The following is a 22,372-nucleotide window of genomic DNA, read 5'->3' as shown; positions in this document are numbered from 1 at the left end:
AGAGAGAGAGACACGGGGGAGAGAGACAGAGGGAGGGGAAGAGTGACTGTGTGTGTGAGTGTGTGTGTGTGGTCCAACTCATGCCACACCACACAAAACAACCCACAACGTGACAAAAAAAACGAACTAAGGGCAAAAAGGTAATTTCACACGTGCGTTTAATAATCCCGGGACGGGATGTCACAGTTCGAATTAGATATTGTGTAATTTAAATATGTCAAGTCCTAAAGATTAACAACAACTAAATAAATTTATGGTGAGTGGTAACTGGGTAGTCTAGGTTACCAATTAGCCATGATATACGATGAGTACTATTGCATCACTAGATTGAGTATTGTTGCAATTCCGTTGTTGTTCATGGCTTTTGATGATTATGATCAGTTGTGACCGTTGAAGCTAAATAAATTTAGGGTTTTATTAATGCTTAGTTGATTTACTAATTATCCTTTTCTCCTTTTGCATTGTTTTTTGCTCTCATCCTTGCAAAGCCTAGTGAATAAAAATGAATTCGATTACTCATAGTTGATGGATGTTCATGAGTTGATGTTATACTTTCTCAATAAGATACCACCATAAACAACAGTTTACAACGTTTACATGATCATGATTTTAAGGGATAAACTATTTCTTTTTCCCGGCTTTCAATTGAAAAGAATTAGAACCTCCTTTTAGAACAAAATGAAATCATTATCTCAAAACCTTGGACAACATGTAAAGTACTTATAAAAAAACAATTATCAACGACACATCGCTTTTCAGGATATCGATTTTTTTATGGATATGAGTAGAGATTTTACCTTTTTATGGCATGAATTTCTGCTAGTTCGAGATTTGCACTGATTTTCTTGCTTTATGTAGCTAGGAAGGGCTTATTCGTTATCATACTAAAGTTATAACATTTGAATTTCTCTTACATTTTATGTTTTAGAAATGGATCCTATCAAATATTTCACATTTTTTATGATCATCTTTTTTGTAGGTATTTGGGGAATCCTCCTTAATGAACGAAATATTCTTATTATAATGTCAATTGAAATAATGTTATTTGCTGTGAATTTGAACTCTTTGGTATTTTCTATTTCTTTGGATGAGATGATGGGTCAATTATTTGCTTTATTGGTTTTAAAGGTGGAAGCTGCGGAATCTGCTATTGGATTAGCCATTTTCATTATTACTTTCGAGTCCTTGGAACTATTGTTGTAGAATTTTTAATAGCATTTGAGGTTAAATTAACATGACTCCTAGAGAATTACAAAGAAGTTCTCTTCTCCTTTCATTCTCTTTTTTCTTTTTTTTGGTTGGTAATGTCAATACCTTTCTTGCTATGCGAGCGCATCGAATTCAAAAGCTCTTCCCGTTTGGTTTCTGCAAGAATAGAGATAATCTTTCGTAATGAGATTTACATGCCAAAAAGATGCTATTTGCTAATATTTCATCTATTTGTGCATTAAGTTCGAAGAATATCGTAATCTATAATGAATAAATGATAGTAGCTTTTGTTTTATAGGGTTTTACATGTTGAATCGTAAGAGTTTGGGTAATATTTTCAAAGTGACTCTCAACAGGAGAATCCAGGCTATTCAGGAAGAATCGTAGCAATTCCCCAACCCTAACGAAGTAGTACCTCTGGAATCCAATGAACAACAACGATTACTTAAGATCAGTTTGTGAATTTATGGCTTTGTAGTAGAATCATTACCAATTGCATGATGTGCGGCTAAGTGTGAAAAAAAAGATAGCGCAATTTTTGTCATGTCGAATCCTAAATGTTAAGCCAGCAACACTTCCAAATGCCATTTATTCTTGTCACATTCAACTTCATGATGATATAGTCACAAGGTTTCACTTCTTAGTGAGCGAAAGATTTGTTTCTGATATACGTTGAAAGCTTTTATGGTATAACGCATTCGAGAGAGCTTCGTGGTCTTAAGAAGTAGTTGTGATGGGGGTTTCTTTAGGAATAAAGAAGACAAATAGAATCAAATTCATCTTCATGCTAACAGGAGAGCAAATCCAATTCTTGCACTTGTTACATGCAACTTGAGAAAATAGTGAATATCTTAGATGATGTTGAATTGCCAAAACATTTTGACTTCGAACCTAATGTGTAAAATCTTTAAAACACTTTAACTTTGGACTTACGAACGTATATTTTCCTTTTGTTTGAAGTTTGAACTAATACTCATTTTTTTCTTCCATGGTTTAATATTAACAATATTGAAAATGCGAGAAATATGTTTAACTTTCAGAAAAAATAAAAAATTTATGTATGTATGTATTTTGGATGTTTGAATTTGACAGAGGACTTCTGATGAGTGGCTAACAACTACTTTTTCCAAAAAAAATATATAGTTAACCAATCAAATTATTACCATATTTTTAAATAAAAAATTTATACATCACAAAGCAAAAATCTCTACTAATCTTTACTAATTAATAAAATATTCTTTGCCAACTAAAAGAGGATGAAAAGATACATTAGTCTTCTATCACACACACAAAATGATGGGCAATAATGTAATCTCACATGTCTAAATTTTACTATTTTTTATTGAAGTCTTATATACATGTAACGTTAAAATACCTTCAATATTAAAAAAAAAAAAAAAAAAAAAAAAAACCAAAAACCTCCCACTCTTCTCTCTCTCTTCCTCTCCCCTTCTCATTTCCTAAAAAAATATGTTTATACACACAAAATGTGTAGGCTGTATTATTTGAAAAAACAAAAATAAATACAAAAAATCCACAGTAAGGTACAACGGAGGACTCAGTCCACACGCGGGAAATGGGATATTGACATTCTACCTACACACGGGTTTTGGCGACGGAATACAACCAAACGACGCCTTAACCAGCGCGCTCACGAGGTGGGACCTAGACCTGACAGGTCGAAGTGGTCTCTTGTCAGGCTTACCACCGTCGGCGGCGGCGGCAGCAACCAGCTCGCCCGAGTGGTCTCCCTCGGCGACCGGGAACATCGGCCCCGGTGCACGCCGGCTCTGCCGCCTCTTGATGTCGCAGAGCTCCATTTTTGGTTGGGGCTTGACCAACAACCCGATCAGGGACGTCCTGTACTTCCGCGACTTGCTGCTCTGGTACCGGCAGCTGCTGGCCGTCGGCGAATCCTGCCTCAAAACTGACGATTTCGCGAGATCGAGCGGGTACCGGACGCTCTGCGATCGTTTGAAGGAGTTGGTCTTGAAGAGGAAGAGGCCGTTTTGAGGGTCCCTCTGCACCAACTTCGGGTATTGGGGAAAATCGACGTCGTCGATGGTTTTGCCGCAGAAGGTGACGGCGGAGGAGTCGAGTTCGAACTCCGGGTCGATGAAGAACTCGAAGAGGCTGTCGGGGGTATCTGGGTGTTTTCGCGGGGAGGGAGAGTAGCTGTCGTTCTCGTCGTTGTAGATGGAGAACTCGCAGAACGAGAGGGTGTCGTCTGCGTCGTACGGGTCCTGCTGGACTGCACTGGTTTTGTTGTCGTCCATTTTTTGAGAACTGGGATTGCCGGATTGGTGTGAGAAGGAAGGTGCGGGGGAGTGGTTTTATATATGGCCGATGATGTTTGAAATTTGGTGAGAGAGAGGGAGAAAGAGAGGTTTTTTAAGCAAGGTGATTAGCTTAATTAATTATTATTTTATTAATTTCGATTAAAAAAAATTATTTTATTACTGAGTTTCTAGAGGGAGGGAGGGGGAGTTTGCTTTGGTGCCAAGGCTTTCTGGAAGAGGTGGATGCTTTGATTTGGGATGAGCTACTAGAAGAGAGTAAATATTGACTTTTTTACCAATAATAATCAAATGAATTAACGTCGGATTACAAATTGGTTTGTTTGCTGTGGGAATTTGAAGGAATAAATGGAATCACAACATGGGGTTATTGGTTACTCATGACTCTAATAATTTCATAATCCTAATATACATTTATCTGTATATTTGTATGTGACTTCTACATACAACTGCGGCAAACTGAAAGAATGAGTCAAAAACACCGAATCACATACTACTGCTTCTTTTATGCAACTTCTTGTAGTTATTTGTAGGTTTCTTCTTTCTTTCTTTTATCGTTCTTCTTCTATTTCTTGTGTGCAATCTTATGGTGCATAACAAATGTTTGATAAAAAGCCTCATTGATCGGCAGTAGACGACATAATTCGGCAGATAAACACCATAAGCTCTACGAAATGATCTAATGAAGTGTTTTTTTTTTTTTTTCCTAAATTATGATCTCATTATTATAAAATTCTGGCTCCGCCATTGAATCCGCTAAATGAAATGCAATTTTTGTTTCTTAGTTTTAGTGTGAGAATTCTTTGTCACGTAACAATTAACGAGAGTTATCAAGAAGTAAAAATATTAAATGGTTTATAACTTTTTATGCATAATATAACTTTCTGTAACACATGTAATAATCAAATTGAGTTTCACTTGTCGCCTGACGGGAAAAGTTCTAACTTAAGTTTTTGAATATCCGGCAAAACTCCCACTCCGTGCAAGGAGGGACATAAACAATTGAAGGCGAGGTAAGATTAGCCTTGAGAAAGTTCGAAAACACAGAACCAATACATAAAGGTAAGGACTTTGCGGCGGAGATGAAGGCGGAGCTAAAATTGGGAGTTGGGCTACGAGTATGGGTGCGTAAGAAAGAAGAGTGTTTTCTGCGACAAGGCGAAACTTGAGCACCAAAGACGGTGTCGACTTTATTTTACCCTTGTTCGTTTCACTTGATATTTTTTGAATGATAGAAAGGTTGTCTCCAAAACGTAACCAAAAGGATATTTTGACTGCCAAGATAGCTCTGAAATGTCTTTGATGAATTTTGAGAAGGTTACGGAAGCGGAAGTAATATCTATGGTAGCTTCTATAGAAATTCAAAAAACTGAGACTCACCGTTTTTCATGTTTTTGGCACAATTCTTGTGTCAATATTATAAAATATTGTGCTAAAAATATGAGATGACGGAGAGTACCACTTTGAAAAATCTCCTTAGCATTTCTCAAACTGAAAATGAAAGTTTTTGTGAGGCCATCGTTCATTCAAAAAATAAAATAAAAATAAATAAATCCTTTGAAGTGTATTTTTATCAAAATTCATATTCTATTTTTTATTTAATGTCTTCGTTAAAATTTTAATTTTATTAATATGTCTAAACTAAAATAAACGAGTGACATGTAAGGAAAGTATGTAAATGCATAAGTATTGAAATGATTATACCGAAATATATCAAATTGACTTCTTTGTACGGAAATGTTTGTATCAAATTTTATTATTATGAATTTGTGTCCTTAAATGTTTGGACCAAATATATGTACCGAACTATATTATAATGAATTTGTGTACCTACATATTTGAATTGTGACAAAATATATTTATAATGAACTAGTGTACCTAAATATCTATACTGAAATATATTATAATAAATTAGTGTAGACTTAGAAAAAGAAAAATCATAAAATTATCAAAATATAAAAATAAAATGACAAAGAATATAAATGCTAGCATTTAAATAAAATCAAATGACTAAACGCAAGTGGCCTTTTACCATAATGGTGAAAAAGTGTTGAGCTTTTGCATGACGATGTGTGCTCGAACTCCGTCGGCAGTGACTAATCTAACATCTAAGAGCATCTCCAAATGAGATGTCAAAATCCTAGGTGGAATGCCACTGTGCATATTTAATATCAAAAATCTCTCTAACCACAATGTTATTTGCTGAATGGATTTGAAGACTTTGTGATTTGGAGTCAAATTTTACTTCAATGTCAAATTTGTTTTTAATTCATTTTAATAGTGGGTTCTTTATTCTACTAACATTTCAACTAATAAAAATTTTATTTTAACACTTTTTTAATAATTACAACTATTTGAAGCTCAATTTAAATAATAAAATAACATTTGATAATTCTATTGGAGAAGTACAAAATTTGACATACAACTTCAAATTATCACATCAACCATCAATTGTATTTTGACTCTTATAATTTGACATTTTGTTTGACAAAAAAAAAAAAAAAACAAAAAGGACTAAACTCAATTTTAAATCTTGTACAGATATTAATCTAAACTTTATTTAAGAATATAAATGTTGGCATTTAAATTTAAGGCTAAATAGCCAAAATGGTCATTGAGATATGCATAATATATCACTTTGGTCTCTGATATTGAAAATCAATAGAAATGGTTCCTGAGATTGTCCACTATCCATCATTCTGGTCATTCCGTTAAAAACTCTTTGAGCAATTTTCAAAGTTTCGTAACTCAATCGTTTCTTAACCAAATTCGACCTATAATATATCAAAATGAAGATAGGAAAGTGTAGAACAAGATTATACCTATTTGGAAGCCCAATGGTTTCTGGAGATAGCCGGAAAATAGTCTCAAAGTTGACTGGTCTGCGAAAAAATTGGAATACTCGCCGAAAACTGGGTAAACTTCAAATGTTCATAACATCTTCAATACTCAACGAAATCGAGTTATGCAAAAAAAAAAAAAAATCATACTTCTCGACGAGATGAAGAGAATGATACCTTTCTTGATGGTTAACTAGCCGTATTTTGGCCAGAAAACAGCTCGAAAGTGGCTAACTTGAAAATGGTTAGCCACTTTCGAGCTGTTTTCAAGCTAAACTACGATGAATTAGCCATCAAGAAAGGTATCATTCTCTTCATCTCATCAAGAAGTATGATTTTAGTTTTTGAATCACTCGATTTTGTTGAGTATTGAAGAAGTTATGAACGTTTAAAGTTTACCCAGTTTCCGGTGAGTTTTTCAAATTTTTCGCGGACCAGTCAATTTTGAGCCTATTTTCTGGCCATCTCCTGCAACCATTGGGCTTCCAAATAGGTATAACCTTATTTTACACTTTCCTATCTTCAGTTTGATATATTATAGGTTGAATTTGGTTGAGAAACGATTGAGTTACAAAGTTTTGAAAATTGCCCAAACAGTTTTTAACGGAATGACCAAAATGATGGATGGTGGATAATCTCAGAAACCATTTGTATTGATTTTCAATTTCAAGGACTAAAGTGATGTGTTATGCATATCTCAGAGACCATATTGGCTATATAGCCCAAATTTAATAAGCAACATCTTCAGATCCTCTTTGTGAAAATCCTAGAGATCCTCAAATTATGTCTGTTCATCATACATTGTATGATCAGTTTTCGTCAAATATTATTTATATTTAATTTTAAATAAAATAATTTAAAATAATTTTTAGCCAAATGAACATTCAAAATTTAAGGATCTTCGGGATCTTTACAAAGTGGAGCTCCTCATTCATTTAAATCATCCTTCGTAGTCCATGACTTGGGACCCACCAATCCACGTCTTAAGTCCAAGTTCCCCACCCCAACCAAAGACGACCCATTCAGACACGTGGCACACAACCATGAGTCACCTTAGCCAACGCGCCTAACAAGTGGAACCGACACCTCAGCGGCCTCATCAGCCCCCAGTGCCCTTTCCCGGATCCACTCCTCCCACAGGCTACACTCGGCTGCTCTCCGCCGCTTTTCACCGGAAACATCGGCGCCGGAGCGCGCCGACTCTGCCGCTTCCTAATCTCATTCATGTCCATCTCCGGCTGGTACTTCACCAATCCTATGAACACCTTGTGCTTCCGCGAATTGCTCGACTGCTGGTGCAACCGGCGGCTCCCAAAAGCCCGCACCAGCTCTGATCCTGGTGATCGGTGCGAGTAAGCGTGGGAGGGAGATGAAAACTTCAAGGATTCGGACCGGGAGAACAATGGGTTTTCGAACAGGGGCTCCTGGGTCCGAGGGGGAATGGGTTTCCCGCAAAAAACGACGTCAACGGGGATGTATCTCCGGATCGGGTCGACCCGAAATTCAAAAAGGTCGTCCGGGGCGGAAGAATAAGAAGCGGAGATTATGGGGTTCTCTTCCGATTCGCCATTGTCGTCGTGCAGCGGGAGATCGCAGAGGGAAAGCGCATCTTCCTCGACTTCTTGCTGCTGGGAATCTGAGAAAGTTTCCATCTTTGTGATCTGGGTAGCGGTGCGATTGATTTGTTTGTGTTGTTGGTTGCGTTTGGTGATTAGGGGAGAGCATCTGTGCGTGTATATATATGGGGTGGGAGTGGCGACGTAGCGTTGGTGGTGTTGGTTTTGGAGCTTCTGGATGAACAACAACTTGGTGACTTGAGATTTTATTGAAAAATAAGTGGAAAAGGAGATTAAGAGATGTATTAAATTATAATTTAAAAGGATTTTAAAAGATACTTTCTCCAGATTTGATGAGACTAGTAGAATCCAAATGGACTTTTTGAGGATTGTGGTGGATATTTTTGTAGATTTGTATGGATTTTCAGATATTTTGTTGTCATTTATCTAAATAGTTTCTTATATGTGTCCTTTTAGACATTAAAAAACTAATATATTGGCGGAGTGCAATATGGTCGCATGCTCATTAGACCCAACACAGTAAGATATTATATAAGTATTTGAAGGGAGACCGGAAAGAGGAGGTGCCGGTGGTGGTGGTGCTGATAGGAGGGGTGAGCAGTGGGTGCCAGGGTGTGGGTTAGGCGAAAAGACGCCGGTAAGGTTTGGGTGGAGAGAGGAGGAGAATCCACTGAAATCTATGGGGAATGGTGGGTTCTTCGTAAGGTCAAATCTTCTGCAATGTGTGTGGCTTATACGTGGCTTCAATAATTGTCAGAGACGTGCTTATAAACTTAATTTTTCTGAATTTTATTTTTATAAATTTAATATGTGTCAAACAATAATTAGGATTACAGAAAAGTCACATTCATTTTAGATGTAGAAGATTTGATCTCGTTGTTCCTAACCTAGACATATGTATTTTTTATCCTAGAATCTACTAAAATCCATAATTTAATGAAACCTACCTAGATTTGCATATAGATGCTTAACATATACAACAATATTATTCTTATCATTTGTATTATCGTTTATTAAAAAGATGGTACAAATAAATGGTAAGTATAACACTGCTCTAAAATCTTCAACATCCTAAGAGTAATGTTAAACTTACCACTTATTTGTACTATCATTTGTATCATCTTTTTAATAGAGGTAGAGCCACCAATACATGTGTATACATTAGAGAATGAATCCATTAGAGGGATGATATAAATATAAGAATAACATTTTCGAAATCGTAATTGACTACACATAAATTTATAAACTTAAAATTCTAATCGAGTATCTTAAAATTTTAAAATCTTTCAAAATTCTAATTTGACAACACCCCTCCGAAATCCATCAAAATTCTAATTTGACAACACCCTGAAAGTTCGGAAGAGAAGTCAAATGAGAAGAAAATGGTTAAATCCGACTAAAAAGAGAGAAGATGCATTGGAAGGTTGTTTGTCTAGAAGGACTAGAAAGCCTGGTGGCATAGTGAAAAACCCAAAAGCAGCAAGATATTAAAGAAAAAAAGGAAAAAAAAGGGGGGGCATTCCGAGAATTGAACTCGGGACCTCTCGCACCCTAAGCGAGAATCATACCACTAGACCAAATGCCCACTGATGTGTCGTAACTTCACTTTACCATATTCATAAAGTTGCATGAACGACCTTTTGATGTTTTCGCTTTTATGAAAGTTACCACATGAATGAAATTAATTTAGAAGCAATTAACTTATCAAACTTCACAAGGGCCCATCAAAAATGGTTATTGTCGCAAACACGAATATTCTTGCGTTGAATGAAACAAAAATACGTGTACAAAATAATATTTTGTATTAATTTTGGAGAACGTGTCCTATTTGACAACTCATACGATTTTTTTTCGATTTTTCGTTGACTCACACGCTATGTGTAAAATTTATGTGACACGTGATGTTAAAATTTTAACGCATTGGTTAATATTTGTTTCACCGAAATTTCGATGTCTGCAATTGTGAAGTTTAAAAGAAAACCTAATGAAAATGGCTTGAAAACTTTGAGTTTTAACAATAAAGACAAAATAAAGGGTAAAGTGAATAGTACGATGATTGACTTTTTAGTGTAAAAATGTGGTTTTTCATTAAAGTGAACAGTACCGGGAACTTTTCGTTAAAATTCCCAAGTTTAAATGGATGCCACATTGTAACACCGCCTGAAATTCAGGTGGTTAAGTGTAAATAATTTAGTTGAGTTCGTAATTTCATGAAATTGGAAAAGTTGAAGTCCATTAGTGCAATTTTATCATTTTGGGTCAGATTTCTTTTGAGGTGTTAAACCCTGAAAATTGGTTTTCTTGGTAGCTCGGAATCGGATCAAAAATGACGAGAGCGGCTCTCTTTCAGTTGCTGCGATCACAGTCCAGACACCTCGCATCCTCAAGCTTCCGCTCAGGTTCTTCTCCCTTCCTCTCTCTCTCTCTCTCTCTCTCTCTCTCTCTCTCTTAAATTTCTGTACCGATTTGGGGTTTAGGGTTTAAGATCTCTCTATCTCTCAATTTCATTTTTCATTTCAAATTTAATCGAAATAAATGAAGTATACGAAGAACCCAAAGTGCATGCTCACCCAATTGACCACTCCAATAGAATCAGAACAAGCTCAATTTCCCCATATTTATTTCTGATTTCAGAGACCATTTTCTGGATCTTCTTCTACTAAATTAATAAATTTGGTAAAAAGGTGCACACTTTCGGCTTGGCTTCTGGTTTTGGCAAATTCCATGTGTAAATTTGTCGATGAGAAACGGGTTTGTTGGCATCCAATTGAGGTTTTTGCTATTTTCTGGGAACCCGTTTTCCTAATTCAAAGTGTTTTTCGTGTTCCCCACATGCATGTTTTCTAGAAATTGGACCGCTTTCGGTTTTGCTAACTTAATTATTGTGTTGGAGTGGATTACTGCTAGGTTCTAACACAGTTTTGGATATGGCGACTGTCGATGCTGTTCTGCTGGCAATCTTCAGTTTCCCTTTTTAACTTTTTCTACTATTGTATCAACTGGTAACTTTAGTTTTCGATTAGTAATTGATAATGGTTCATGGAGAAAGCTTCCGTGATACTCATATGATTGATCGCAGTTATTAATCTGCTTTTTTCTCTTTCAAGTGAAGCTTATGTGAATATAGGGGATAGAATCCATCTGCGCTCTCTCGAAACATGGAGAGAGGGCAGCATTGAAAACAAAAACGGGTCAACATTTTATTAAGATCCCCGGAGACTCCCGTAGATTCTCATAGTTAGGTGCTTCAAGTTGGTGAAGCGTTCTAGTAGTGCCAAAGCCCTATGTTTTATAAATTGTTAATGTTGAGCTGTTTGCGTAGCAAAGTTGTATTTGATATGCTTAAAAGTGTAACTTCTGTGATCCTTGGAAGCTAGATCAAGTTCTACCCATGAGATTTTGATGTCATTGTTTTAGTAATTTGCATTGTCTTTAATGTGTGCTCACCTGAAAATCCCTCTCTCTCTCTCTCTCTCTCTCTCTCTCTCTCTCTCTCTCTCTCTCTCTCTCTCACTTGCTTGTTAGTTCTTTTGCATGTTCCTCACCTTTCCAATTCTTTTGTTCTGAATTCTTTTTCTATCCAAAACTCCATCTTCCATCTTTTGATTTTCCTCTCCTTTTATTTATATCTGTCACTATTACTGATGGTAAAACGTTTTTCTTCAGGTTATCGGCCGTGCAGGTCTGCAGCATGGGCTGCTAGTCTGTACACTAAACTGGGTTTCAACTCTGGCTTCGAGATCAATTCTTCACAGAAAAGATGGGCTTCTCATGCCACAACAAGAGAAGATGATGGCAAAATCAGCATTGGACCACGCAGGGGTGGCGAAATTGGGGAAGATGAAAAGGACTCTGGGGTTGTTTACTATGGTCCAATCTCATCTACTATCAAGAAAGTGAAACTTCTCTCGCTGTCGACCTGCTGCCTTTCTGTATCTCTAGGCCCTGTGATAACCTTTATGACATCTCCTGGTATGAATGTGATCTTGAAGGGTGCAGTGGCATCTTCAGTGATATTCTTGAGTGCTTCTACCACAGCCGCTCTTCACTGGTTCGTGACACCATACATTCACAAGCTCAAGTGGAAGCCTGGTTCAGACAGTTTTGAGGTGGAAATGATGTCATGGCTTGCAACATACATTCCGAGGACGATTAAGTTTTCTGATATCCGGCCAGCAGAAACCAATAGGCCTTTTGTGACTTTTAAGGCCAATGGAAACTTTTACTTCGTGGACGCAGATCATTGTCATAACAAGGCTTTGCTAGCAAGACTGACCCCGCAGAAAGAAACTCGTGAGTCGGGTTTTAAGAACTTATGATCATGTGATGCCTAGTGTCGGAAGTTTTGCTCTTTGTGGCTGAATTATGTTATAGAAATCGTGTATTGCAATGAGATTTTGTGGCATGTACCGCTTTTTTTTTAGACACCGACACTGGTTTCGGGTACTTTGGATTAGAGAAATAATTGATATTTGCTTAATATGATTTGTGTGCTCTGCACTGCACACCCCATCCCCATATCTGAAGCATTATCCTAAGTTTCTCGTATTTTGTTTGATATTTTTGGTGGATTATAAGAGCATGCTTAAAGAGTTCGTCTGCTTGCACACATTCAGCATTCTACACTGCAGACTGCACAGAGATCCTTTAGGATGCAATCTGCAAATTGGAGAAATTTGAGGCAAGATAAAATCAAAGTAAAGTTACAGGGTTGTACCAAAAAATAAGCTACAAAAGAAAAAAGATACTACATTTCCAATTACTTCTACTCAACTCATATTTTTTACACGTGTAATGTAATTTTGAATGCTACGAGCACCCGATGACTAGGATGGTTTCACTTAAATCCTCATTTTACGTAAAAGACAACCAGAATGATCTGAAGCTCTAAGTTCAGTGAAGAAGCAGACTCGTCAATGACAAAGAGATAGGATATGTTGTTGCAAAACCCAAAATTCTTATACCTCCAAAGAGATTTACATCGTAGAACCCAAAAGTTTCGTAATTGCAAGGAAATTTACGATGATGTGAGCAACCATAATTTTCAAAGAGCATAAAGAGAAAATCTTGTGTCATATATATTGAAAATTCACGCAACCTGGATTTTCTTGTTGAGGCATAGACTAATGGTATAATTCAACCCACCATCGAACTGAAATGTTGAATTAGGTTTATTTGGGAATAACTATTCGTGTGTGATGATATCATCATCAATATGGGCCATACTGTCTTCAAAGTGATCAAGCCGGGCAGCGAAGAACAACTTAACCTGTTGGAATATGATTAGAGCAACTCCACCGTGCTAAGTCCCCTAGGGCTATTCATTATTTAATCCATTCAGTGAACAGTAACTATCTTTTACATCGTCACCTCTACACCTGGTAATAGGTAATAAAATAATAATATTTTATTTATTTATAAAATAATATAAAATAATTTTATTTGTAATTTCGGATAATATTTTTAATCGTTCTTGTTGCGCCACGTGTCATTATGCAAAAAGGAAAATCTTTTTTTTTTAATTTTTCAAAAATAAATTTTTGGATTTTTATTAATTATTTATTCACATAATAAATCTCTGCCATTGGATTAAAAAAAATTTTGAATTCCAACATCCCAGATTATGCCACGTGGCACAACAGTAAGCTTTCCTAATTTTAAACTGTTTTTTTTTAATTTATAAAGCCGAATAACATGGACCGTTGATCTCAGATCCAACGTCTGAAATTAATGATAGTTTGAATTTTTTTTGTTTACTGTTGGAAATCCAACGGACGATGAATTGCCACGTGGCCTCCAACGATAACATTGCACAAGCCTACGCCGCGGGCCCTAGCGTTTGAAACTGGTCGGGGACGCGCCCCCACGCGCACTTGTAATGCACGCACCTGACTAAAAAAATATTAAAACCAGGTTGACGTTGTCTTGATGCCAGCGTTGCATCATACCCACCTCAGGCTCTCGGCCCAGCGATTCTTGTTGGGCCTCTTGCTCAGGCCCGCTCCTGTGCAATTGCTCGGATGGGCTGGACATGGTTGCTCGGGTTACTGCTCTTTGCTTTGGGGAATGTCGCTGGGGCTACTCCACATGGTGGATTTGCTCTTATGATAACATGGTTTTCATAATGTGTAATCATGTGTGAAGGTACACCATAATATTGGTGTATTAATATACATATGATTATAGTGAAATAAGTTAATTAATTAATAAACGAAACAATATATTTATTTATTTCTAAAAAGATATGAACAGTTGTATTTCAACATGAAAAATTATAACTTCCTTTGAACAATACAACTCCTCCATAAATGTTATTTCCATCTCTATATAATTGTCAAGTCCTTTTCTGTCAGATTCATTCAATTTCATAATCATTCTCTATTCATATCCTTCACACCATATTGTAATCGATAGTCTAAACGACATCCGTTTTCAATCCTATGAATTTCCATCATAACCTTCTAGTGGCTAGCTATGACCACCAAGGCTCGGTGGGAGATGATCACTTTATTACACGCTTTGCACTTGAACAAGCGTTTGTCGGTGACCCAATTGGCCTCATTGTTGTCGAGTGCCACCCCATGCAAATTAGAAATCATGGTGTTCATAGGTTTCTTCATTCCTCTTATTTGCTACTAAATATATTTAGTTTCGTCCAACATCCCATTTAAGATAACTCGATTTTAGTATTAAACATATGTAATTATTGTGTACGTAAAATGCTAAATATTTCTTAAGCATTTTATGGTATATTATCGAAGGCGAGACAATTTCCTATCAAATTGAAGCTTGAAAGAAATGAAATATGTGCCTAAAACAAAACCAGTTCACGTACATATTTGTGTAATGGTTTGTCATGCATATTCTAATGTTACCATGTCATTTCTTTAAAATGAGTCGGAGCCGAGAACAAAATGTGGTGTGTCATACATGGAACATGATTTATAATTAGTGATATTTTAAATTTAAAGATAGTCCTCTGTATCGTATATACGATATATTCATTATTTTTGTTTCATTATTTAATTCACTGCCAACTGTAAATAGAATATAAAGGTAATTTTTACATTTCCAAATACAATCTTCTCATTTAACATTTCCTGCACAATTCAATCAAATATGACACACAATGATGTTTAACAGATGATAAACATGAAAACGATGAATATTTGACACAAAAATTATGAGTCATTACTAATTATAAAACAGTAAACAATTATCCGACCAAAACATAGCTAATAACAAGTCTAAACTCCAAATACAACAGATTTAAAACGACACAACATAAATAAAAGAGTTGTTGACTGACGCAATAAAACCTGCCACCGCCCGTCGTGGCTCATTTTCATCGTAAACCTATCTTTCCAATCCTCAGGAAGTCATGAAAAACAAAATAAAACCAATTAAATAAAACAAAATCACTTACTTTCCCGTCAAAAAGGAAAAGTAGTCGGGAAACTTATCAACCACTCACAAATGGCCAATCCATTGATGGCTTCGACCTTTGTTTTCTATTGACACAATCCTCATCATAATATATTAAATAGAAATAATTTTGTAAATAGATAACGAAAAAAATAAAAACCACAACAACTTAGTCAATAGTGTCAACCGTCGAGTCAGACCTGTACTTAGAAGTGGCGCAGATGCAATACAAGACATATATTGTAGGGGACCGGGCCCTTCTAGTTCTATACACTCTCATCATCTTCTATATTGTGTTATCATAATTAAATTACGTTAATATTTTATATTAATTTTTTTTATAAAGATAATAAGATAAAAAATAATAATAATATAAAATATTAACATGACTTAACCGTGATTGCATAAATAAAAAAAAATAAAAATTTACGAGAACGAGAAGGCAGAAAAGCCAGGTCCATATTTTAGGGATTATTGATGGACCACACATGAATTGTCGGCAGGTTGTCTCTGCGTGGCCACTGCTGACCGATCTCCTTCCCAATATTTGACTTGGAAACACGACATATTCTAGCTGTCTTCTGGAAGTAAGGCATGCAGACATATCTTAGGCTAGGCTTGGTCACCAAAATATCTATGGCTTCTACGCACATTGCTTCTCAGTGTGCATCAATGTGCATGCTTGGACCACACCTGCTAGAAGCCTAGAATGTATATACTAGGATTGATAAATGATTTTGTTGTTGAAGTGTTTCGATATCCCAATATATTCCTAAATTTAACGGAAAAATAGATAGAGTTAATGAAAATGATCAATAGAACAATACACTGTTAAGTTTGAGAACTAAAAAAACTAATATGAGAGTTCAAAAATTAAAATTAAATTAGGGATAAAATTCAAGAACCATTGCTACAATTAAACTTAGAATTCCCGTATATGTTTTATGCATTGAAAGAGATATTGGCCTAGAAAGAAGGGGAGTTGATCACAAAATTTTGAGTACTTGAATAAATTCATTTAACTAATTGACATACAAACTCCTTGTATTTAAATAACATATATGTCACATGGGTAATGCTAGGGGGACCAAATTTCTAAACAAAATTTTGTAAATCAAATAATGTGGATGTTGATGATTTGATTACTACTTAAGTGTTGATTAACGACACATTATTTGATTTGCAAATTTGGTTTAAAATTTTGATCTTCCTAACATTATCAATGCCACATATAAATCCCCAACAATTACACAAAATATGCGCATTTATTAATTTAATCATGTAGGAGATTATATATCTAATATTTTCTTTTTTTCTTAAGACATTTGTACATGTTGTAATATCAGGTTCCTTACCATATAATATGAACCCTAACCTAGACTGCGTTTCAAAACAACGTTTGAAGCGACTGAAGTACTAGCAAGAATACCTTGAAGACCACGCAATGAATGCAGAAGTTAACCAGTAAACAAGTTAACCAACAAATAATTAAACTGTTAACTAACGGCTTCACTGGGATACGATGCTGCTTAATCAAAGTTAATTTCATTCCTAAACTTGACTAGTCGTCCATATTCTTTCTGATTAGTAGCTTTGGACTTCCTATGCATAAAGAAAACAACGACGAATCCGACGCAAATTTGTTTGACGATATAAGATGTTACGACTTATTTGGACTTTCATAGTTGAATGGAATATCTAGTTTTTGCTTTTTGATCAACACGTCTTTGAACCCTCTTCATACATTCACACAATTTGCCATATCTTCTTGAACTATTAAACCAAAAGGAACCAATTGAGCTTTCTTTCTAACAACGAGATTTGAAAAAAAAAAAAAAAAAAAAAAAACAACGAGGTTATTGTAATAGTTTCAAACCCTCATTCCCCTTAATAATAATAAATTTTTAAAAACAACAAAACTTATTTGAGTGTCACGGCTACATCGTCACATAGTATTACTAATTTAAATTAATATAAGCTGACAGCATAATTGGTAATTAATGGACTTTGAGTATAATTTATTAATAAATACACATGTTATAAGATGAATCGTTATTGTGTAATACCACATGACGGTGTGATTGTCACCCGACACACTAGAGTAAATTCAAAAAGTTTGTTTTTCCCCTTCCTAAGACCTACTCCAACCTTTGGAGTAAAACTCAAATTTTAGGTTCTAAACTTATCCCAACTTGCTCCAATCCTTGGGGCAAATATGAGTTAAAACTCAAAACTCATTTCTATGCCAAATTTAGCCCAAGACTCCCCCCGGGGTTAGTGGGGGTGGCCTACCATATATGTATATATTTTTTAGTTTTATATTTATAAGTTCATTAAATCCAACGGTTAAGATCTAATTTGACGAAATTCAACGGTAGAAAAAAATATTTAACGGTCCAAATTTAAATCAAACGGCTAAAGTAATTTAAAAAATATATATATTTTATGTGTTTCATATTTTTTTCATAGTGTTTAACGAGTTTCATGGTGTCGTTTAGTGATTTTACAATATTTGTCAGAATCTAAATATTTTTATGTTAAAATGTTCATAAAATTAAATTATGATAGTCTACATAATTTTTTTCTTTTAAAAAAGTTACTTTAAGAAAAAAATTAGCCTAAATTAATTTTTTAATTTGAGACTAAAATTTTAACCCAGAAGGGTTGGAGCAAAAAACTGTTTTTGGATTAAAACCTAAATTTTATGAGCTAAAAATTGTATGTTTTAACCCAAACGTTGTAGATGGTCTAAGAGCAGTTCCACCGGGGAACTGATAAGCCAGCACCCAGCCAAAAAACCAGCCCGGCACCCAGGCTATCTACTCCAGCCTAGCATTTTGACCGGCACCCAACCCAAGCCAGGTAAGAGACCGGCCTAAAATCGACAGACCCACATGCCGGGCCATCAACCTCCCACACGATCAACATGTCGCAGAGAGATCTTGTTGCAGAGCTCCTCGAGGCTGAGGTTGAAGAAGGCCAATTTGCCGGCGGAGCAAAGGGCGATGGGGATGGGGGTTTGGGGGCCTGGGTTGTTAGGTGTGGATTGAGGTCTCGCATGACGGCCATAGCGGGGGTCGTCCTGCAACGGTGGAGAGTGCCGGGTCTCTTCTGATGGCGGGCATTCGGGGCTCCTGACGAAGAGGGCTGCGGGTCTGGTTGGTAGACATGGTGATGGTGGGGTTGTTGGAGGTGGTGGAGATTAGGCTCGCTGTGGGAGGGAGAGATTTTGAAAGAGAAATCATCAGAGTCAGGGACTTGAACAGTGGGGGTGAGGGTGGGTTGGAGGAGTTGGTGTTGGGGTCCTGTTTGGGAGCCGAGAAAAGGCTCCCTTTCCATCGGGAAAAATAAGGGAATAGATTCTCTCTCTCGGTTTGGACCTTGGACTTTGGAGTTTGGAGCGGTGAAGGAGTTTCATATCCCTTCATTTTGTTAAATTATTATTTTATAATAAAAATTAATAATATTTTAATAAAATTGACTAGGCTATTTGGTTTTAGGGGCGGAGATGCTTTAGTCTATTACTGTACACTTGAGTCTATTACTGTTTACTTGAGTGGATAAATGAGCGGGGTGCTGGCACAAAGTCTTTAGGGGTGGAGGTTCTCTAAGGGGAAAAAAAATGCTATGATGATATTACTGGACATTGTTTTGACCTTAACTGACAAATTTTGTTCGAGAAGTTGAAAACAGTGTTTAGCTAGATCGATTTTCATTTCCCTCCATAAAATGTGGCATTGAATATTGATTAGGCTGCTTGACTACATTATAGATCATTTTTAGTGCTTTGAAGTATGCCAAAAATCTGGAATTCGTATTTTACTATATACGAAGGAATTTAAGGTTATATTATAAATTTAATTGGTTAAATAAGGAGTAATCTAATTTGCTTATAAGTTCATACATAGTCTCTTTAGTAATGTGAGATTTATTCTCAACACTATACGTTACAAATACAAGTCACACATACCCCCGAACGGTCCTCATATTATACCTTCATAACATATAATAAAAAAAACTAATTAAAAAAATCTCATATTATTCTCTATCAATTAATGTTATAAGAGTGAGAATTCTCGCCGAATCCTTTTTGTGACGATATTGAAAATCTTCAAATTATATTCATTTATCGTACATCGTGCGGTCAGAAATTATTGTAAATTTTTTTATTTAAAATTGAATATAAACAATACTTGACAAAAACTGACTGCACGATATATGATAAACAGATGTGATTTGAAAATCCCCGAAATCCTCACAATGAGGATATAACTAGAATCCTCTCTCATGTTATAGTTCGTGAATATATTATGGTTTTATTTTATTTTTTGTTTTCTTGGGTCACGGGTGTCTCCCTTCTTAGGGTGCATTATTATTTAATCAAATATCCATATCATAAAACGAAAATTAATATTATAAGTTGATGAGACCATCTTACAAAAATTATATATTTTAGTTAGAACACATAATAAAAAATAATCTGCAATGATCTCTTCGTCATTTAGTTATTCCTAAGGAATACATGATCAATCACTTTTAAATTTATTATTAAAAATTAAAATTAAAATCTTCAGGTAAATGATCATGATCTTTTAATTACCAAGCAACTAGAAAATCAACACATAAGCTCCTAAATTTGACTGTATTTCTTTTGTTCATGTTTTTACATAAGACAGATTTGTGGCAGATAAATTAACAGATTTAGAGTATAAGCATCTTCGAATCGTGTTTGGCTTAATTTTATGGGAATTTTAACGAAAAACTTCCGGTACTGTTCGTTTTAACGAAAAATTATATTTTTACACTAAAAAATCAATCTTAATACTATTCACTTTACCCTTTATTTTATTCTTATTGTTAAAACTCAAAATTTTCAAACCTTTTTTATTAATTTTCCTTAATTTTATTCCTTTAACACTTTAATAACTTTTGTATTGGCGCTTTTCTATTTTATTTTATCTTAAAAAACAAACAAACCATATATATCATCATCTTGGTATAGGCTAGCTACGTAGCCTCCACCTCCTCTATGTTGACCCACAAGGAATAAACCACGCGGTGACAAGAAAAGCAGCTCTCGCATATATAAACAAACACAAACATCCAAACAAAGAACCATTGTTTCCAAAAAGAAACAAAGAACCATAAGAAAATATCATCCCACTGAACCCATCTAGAAGACTTCAGTACAAAGTCCCCTCTCTCAACCTTTTTTATTTGGCAGTTATTTGTAGATACAATTTTATAAACTAAATAATATAAAAGTTAATAATTGAATCATTATTTATGCGTTGATAAACGTGTTTGTTCATATTAATAACGCATTATTTACCTTGTAAATTTTATTTATAAATTTAATTTCCTAACATTATCGTTTTTATTTATTATTTTCCACACTGCCTGCTTTTCTAGAAGAGCAAGTAAATTCAAGAATACTGTCACACAGTCCTATTTTCTTACGTGACTTTCCGTCTGACTGGTTTTCCGTCTGACTGGTTCTCCTTTAAACCTTTTATTTATTTTTTATTTATAATCCACTATTTTTCTAATTTCTTTTGTGGCCTTCCATCTAGAAGCCATCCCTATCAAAAGTTCAAAACTTACCCCACAAAAGGCTCAAAGAATCCCAATTTAATATATGAATATGCTCACTTGTGATCCTCTTGTATATATTTGGGTACTTCTGGCTCTCTCTCTTCACAAACCACAACAAACCTAGCTCAGTAGATAACTGTTCGACGTCCCAAAAAATGGTTGCCCTAGAAACCCAGCAAAACCCAGCACCTCTAGGAGAAAAGGAAGAACAATTCCAAAACCAAGATCCCTACGAAGGTGAGGAAACCCTATCTTTGTGCGATCTCCCCACACACAGTGACTCAGCTCATTGTGATGACTTCTCCAAAGACTACCAAAGCTCATCGTTCGACCGCGACGAAGACAACTTCTTTGAGTTCTTCAGCGAGGATTTCACCGCCTCGACGTACCCAGCAGAGAAGGACATACTCTTTTGTGGAAAACTCATACCCTACAACAAAGAAGCACCAAACTTTGCAGCAGAGAAAGGTCATCAGAAGATCAAGAGCCAAGAAACCGGAAGCAACGCGAGAAGCGTCAACTTTTCGAAGAAAGGATTTTTTAGGTCGTGGAGGTCTTACCCCTTCCACAGGGTAACCAAACCCTCCAAAACGGCCAAGATTTCGAAGCCGGAAAGTCCCACACCGACAAGTTACCGAAAGTGTGAGGTGAATAAAGTATCTATACTTTCCAAAACGCCGTCGAAGTCTAAGTGGTATGTCATGATGTTTCAAATGGCGAGGTTTCCGTCGGAGATGGAGCTGAAAGACATAAAAAACCGGCAGAGCCGAAGGAGCCCTTCGACAATGTTTAGGTCCTTTGATGAAGAGAGTGATGAGATGGCCGGGGCTAAGGGTGATAAGGGAATTAAAAGTGATGGTAATAGTAGGACAAGTTGGTTGTGGGGGCTGTTGAGGGCGGCGGTGGGGTGCGGCAGCCCACATGCAGACGCCGTTGTAAAGCAAGGCCTTCTTTATTAGCTGGTGTCAGTTTAATTCGAGTTGCCGAATTTAGAAGCTTGATTGGTGCTCAGCTCACACGTGTGGGATTTCTTAGGTAGCCCAGATTGACCTTGCAATCTTAATTTGTGGCAGTGATGTAGGGACATGGTTTTTGGGATGTTCATTGTACTATACACATGGGGAGGATAGGAGAATATTATGAGGAAGCATATATAAGATAGTGACTTATATAATCAACCACATTTTTGCAATATTAGAATCCTACATTTTGTAATTTTATTTTTTTGTAATTGGATGAATAAATATGACTAATTGGAACCCCATAACTAAGAGTATGATTAACATTACATTTGTTTTGTTGTCTAACAACGGCGATTGAGTAGGAGACTTAGATCAAGACAGTGTGTTCGCTCTCTCGCACTCAAGTTTTGAATACCAAATTTTTACGAATTAGAGTAGTTTATAATATGGTATTGTTACAAAATTGG

General features: G+C 35.8%; 3 protein-coding genes, 1 non-coding gene and 1 pseudogene across 4 annotated transcripts; 3 read left to right on the top strand and 2 right to left on the bottom strand.

Moving 5' to 3' along the window:
- Positions 1 to 960: 960 nt before the first annotated feature.
- On the top strand, positions 961 to 1,977 carry LOC137721412 (ATP synthase protein MI25-like; annotated as a pseudogene).
- Positions 1,978 to 7,368: 5,391 nt separating this feature from the next.
- LOC137719735 (uncharacterized) lies at positions 7,369 to 7,998 on the bottom strand. Its single transcript, XM_068458768.1, has one exon. The coding sequence runs from the start codon at positions 7,996 to 7,998 to the stop codon at positions 7,369 to 7,371; it is 630 nt and encodes a 209-aa protein (XP_068314869.1).
- A 1,438-nt stretch (positions 7,999 to 9,436) lies between these two features.
- TRNAP-AGG (transfer RNA proline (anticodon AGG)) lies at positions 9,437 to 9,508 on the bottom strand. The gene has a single exon. It is a non-coding gene; the product is annotated as a tRNA-Pro (tRNA).
- Positions 9,509 to 10,181: 673 nt separating this feature from the next.
- On the top strand, positions 10,182 to 12,449 carry LOC137720943 (uncharacterized). Its single transcript, XM_068460068.1, has 2 exons — positions 10,182 to 10,322; positions 11,590 to 12,449. Exons 1-2 carry the CDS (start codon positions 10,250 to 10,252, stop codon positions 12,240 to 12,242), a joined length of 726 nt encoding a protein of 241 aa, XP_068316169.1. The 5' UTR covers positions 10,182 to 10,249; the 3' UTR covers positions 12,243 to 12,449.
- An 8,649-nt stretch (positions 12,450 to 21,098) lies between these two features.
- Positions 21,099 to 21,902, top strand: LOC137719734 (uncharacterized). Its single transcript, XM_068458767.1, has one exon. It carries the CDS (start codon positions 21,099 to 21,101, stop codon positions 21,900 to 21,902), a length of 804 nt encoding a protein of 267 aa, XP_068314868.1.
- Positions 21,903 to 22,372: the final 470 nt, after the last annotated feature.

Source organism: Pyrus communis, chromosome 16, assembly GCF_963583255.1.
Source record: "Pyrus communis chromosome 16, drPyrComm1.1, whole genome shotgun sequence".
NCBI classification, from domain to species: Eukaryota; Viridiplantae; Streptophyta; class Magnoliopsida; order Rosales; family Rosaceae; genus Pyrus; species Pyrus communis.
This window is presented reverse-complemented; position numbering and strand designations above follow the sequence as displayed.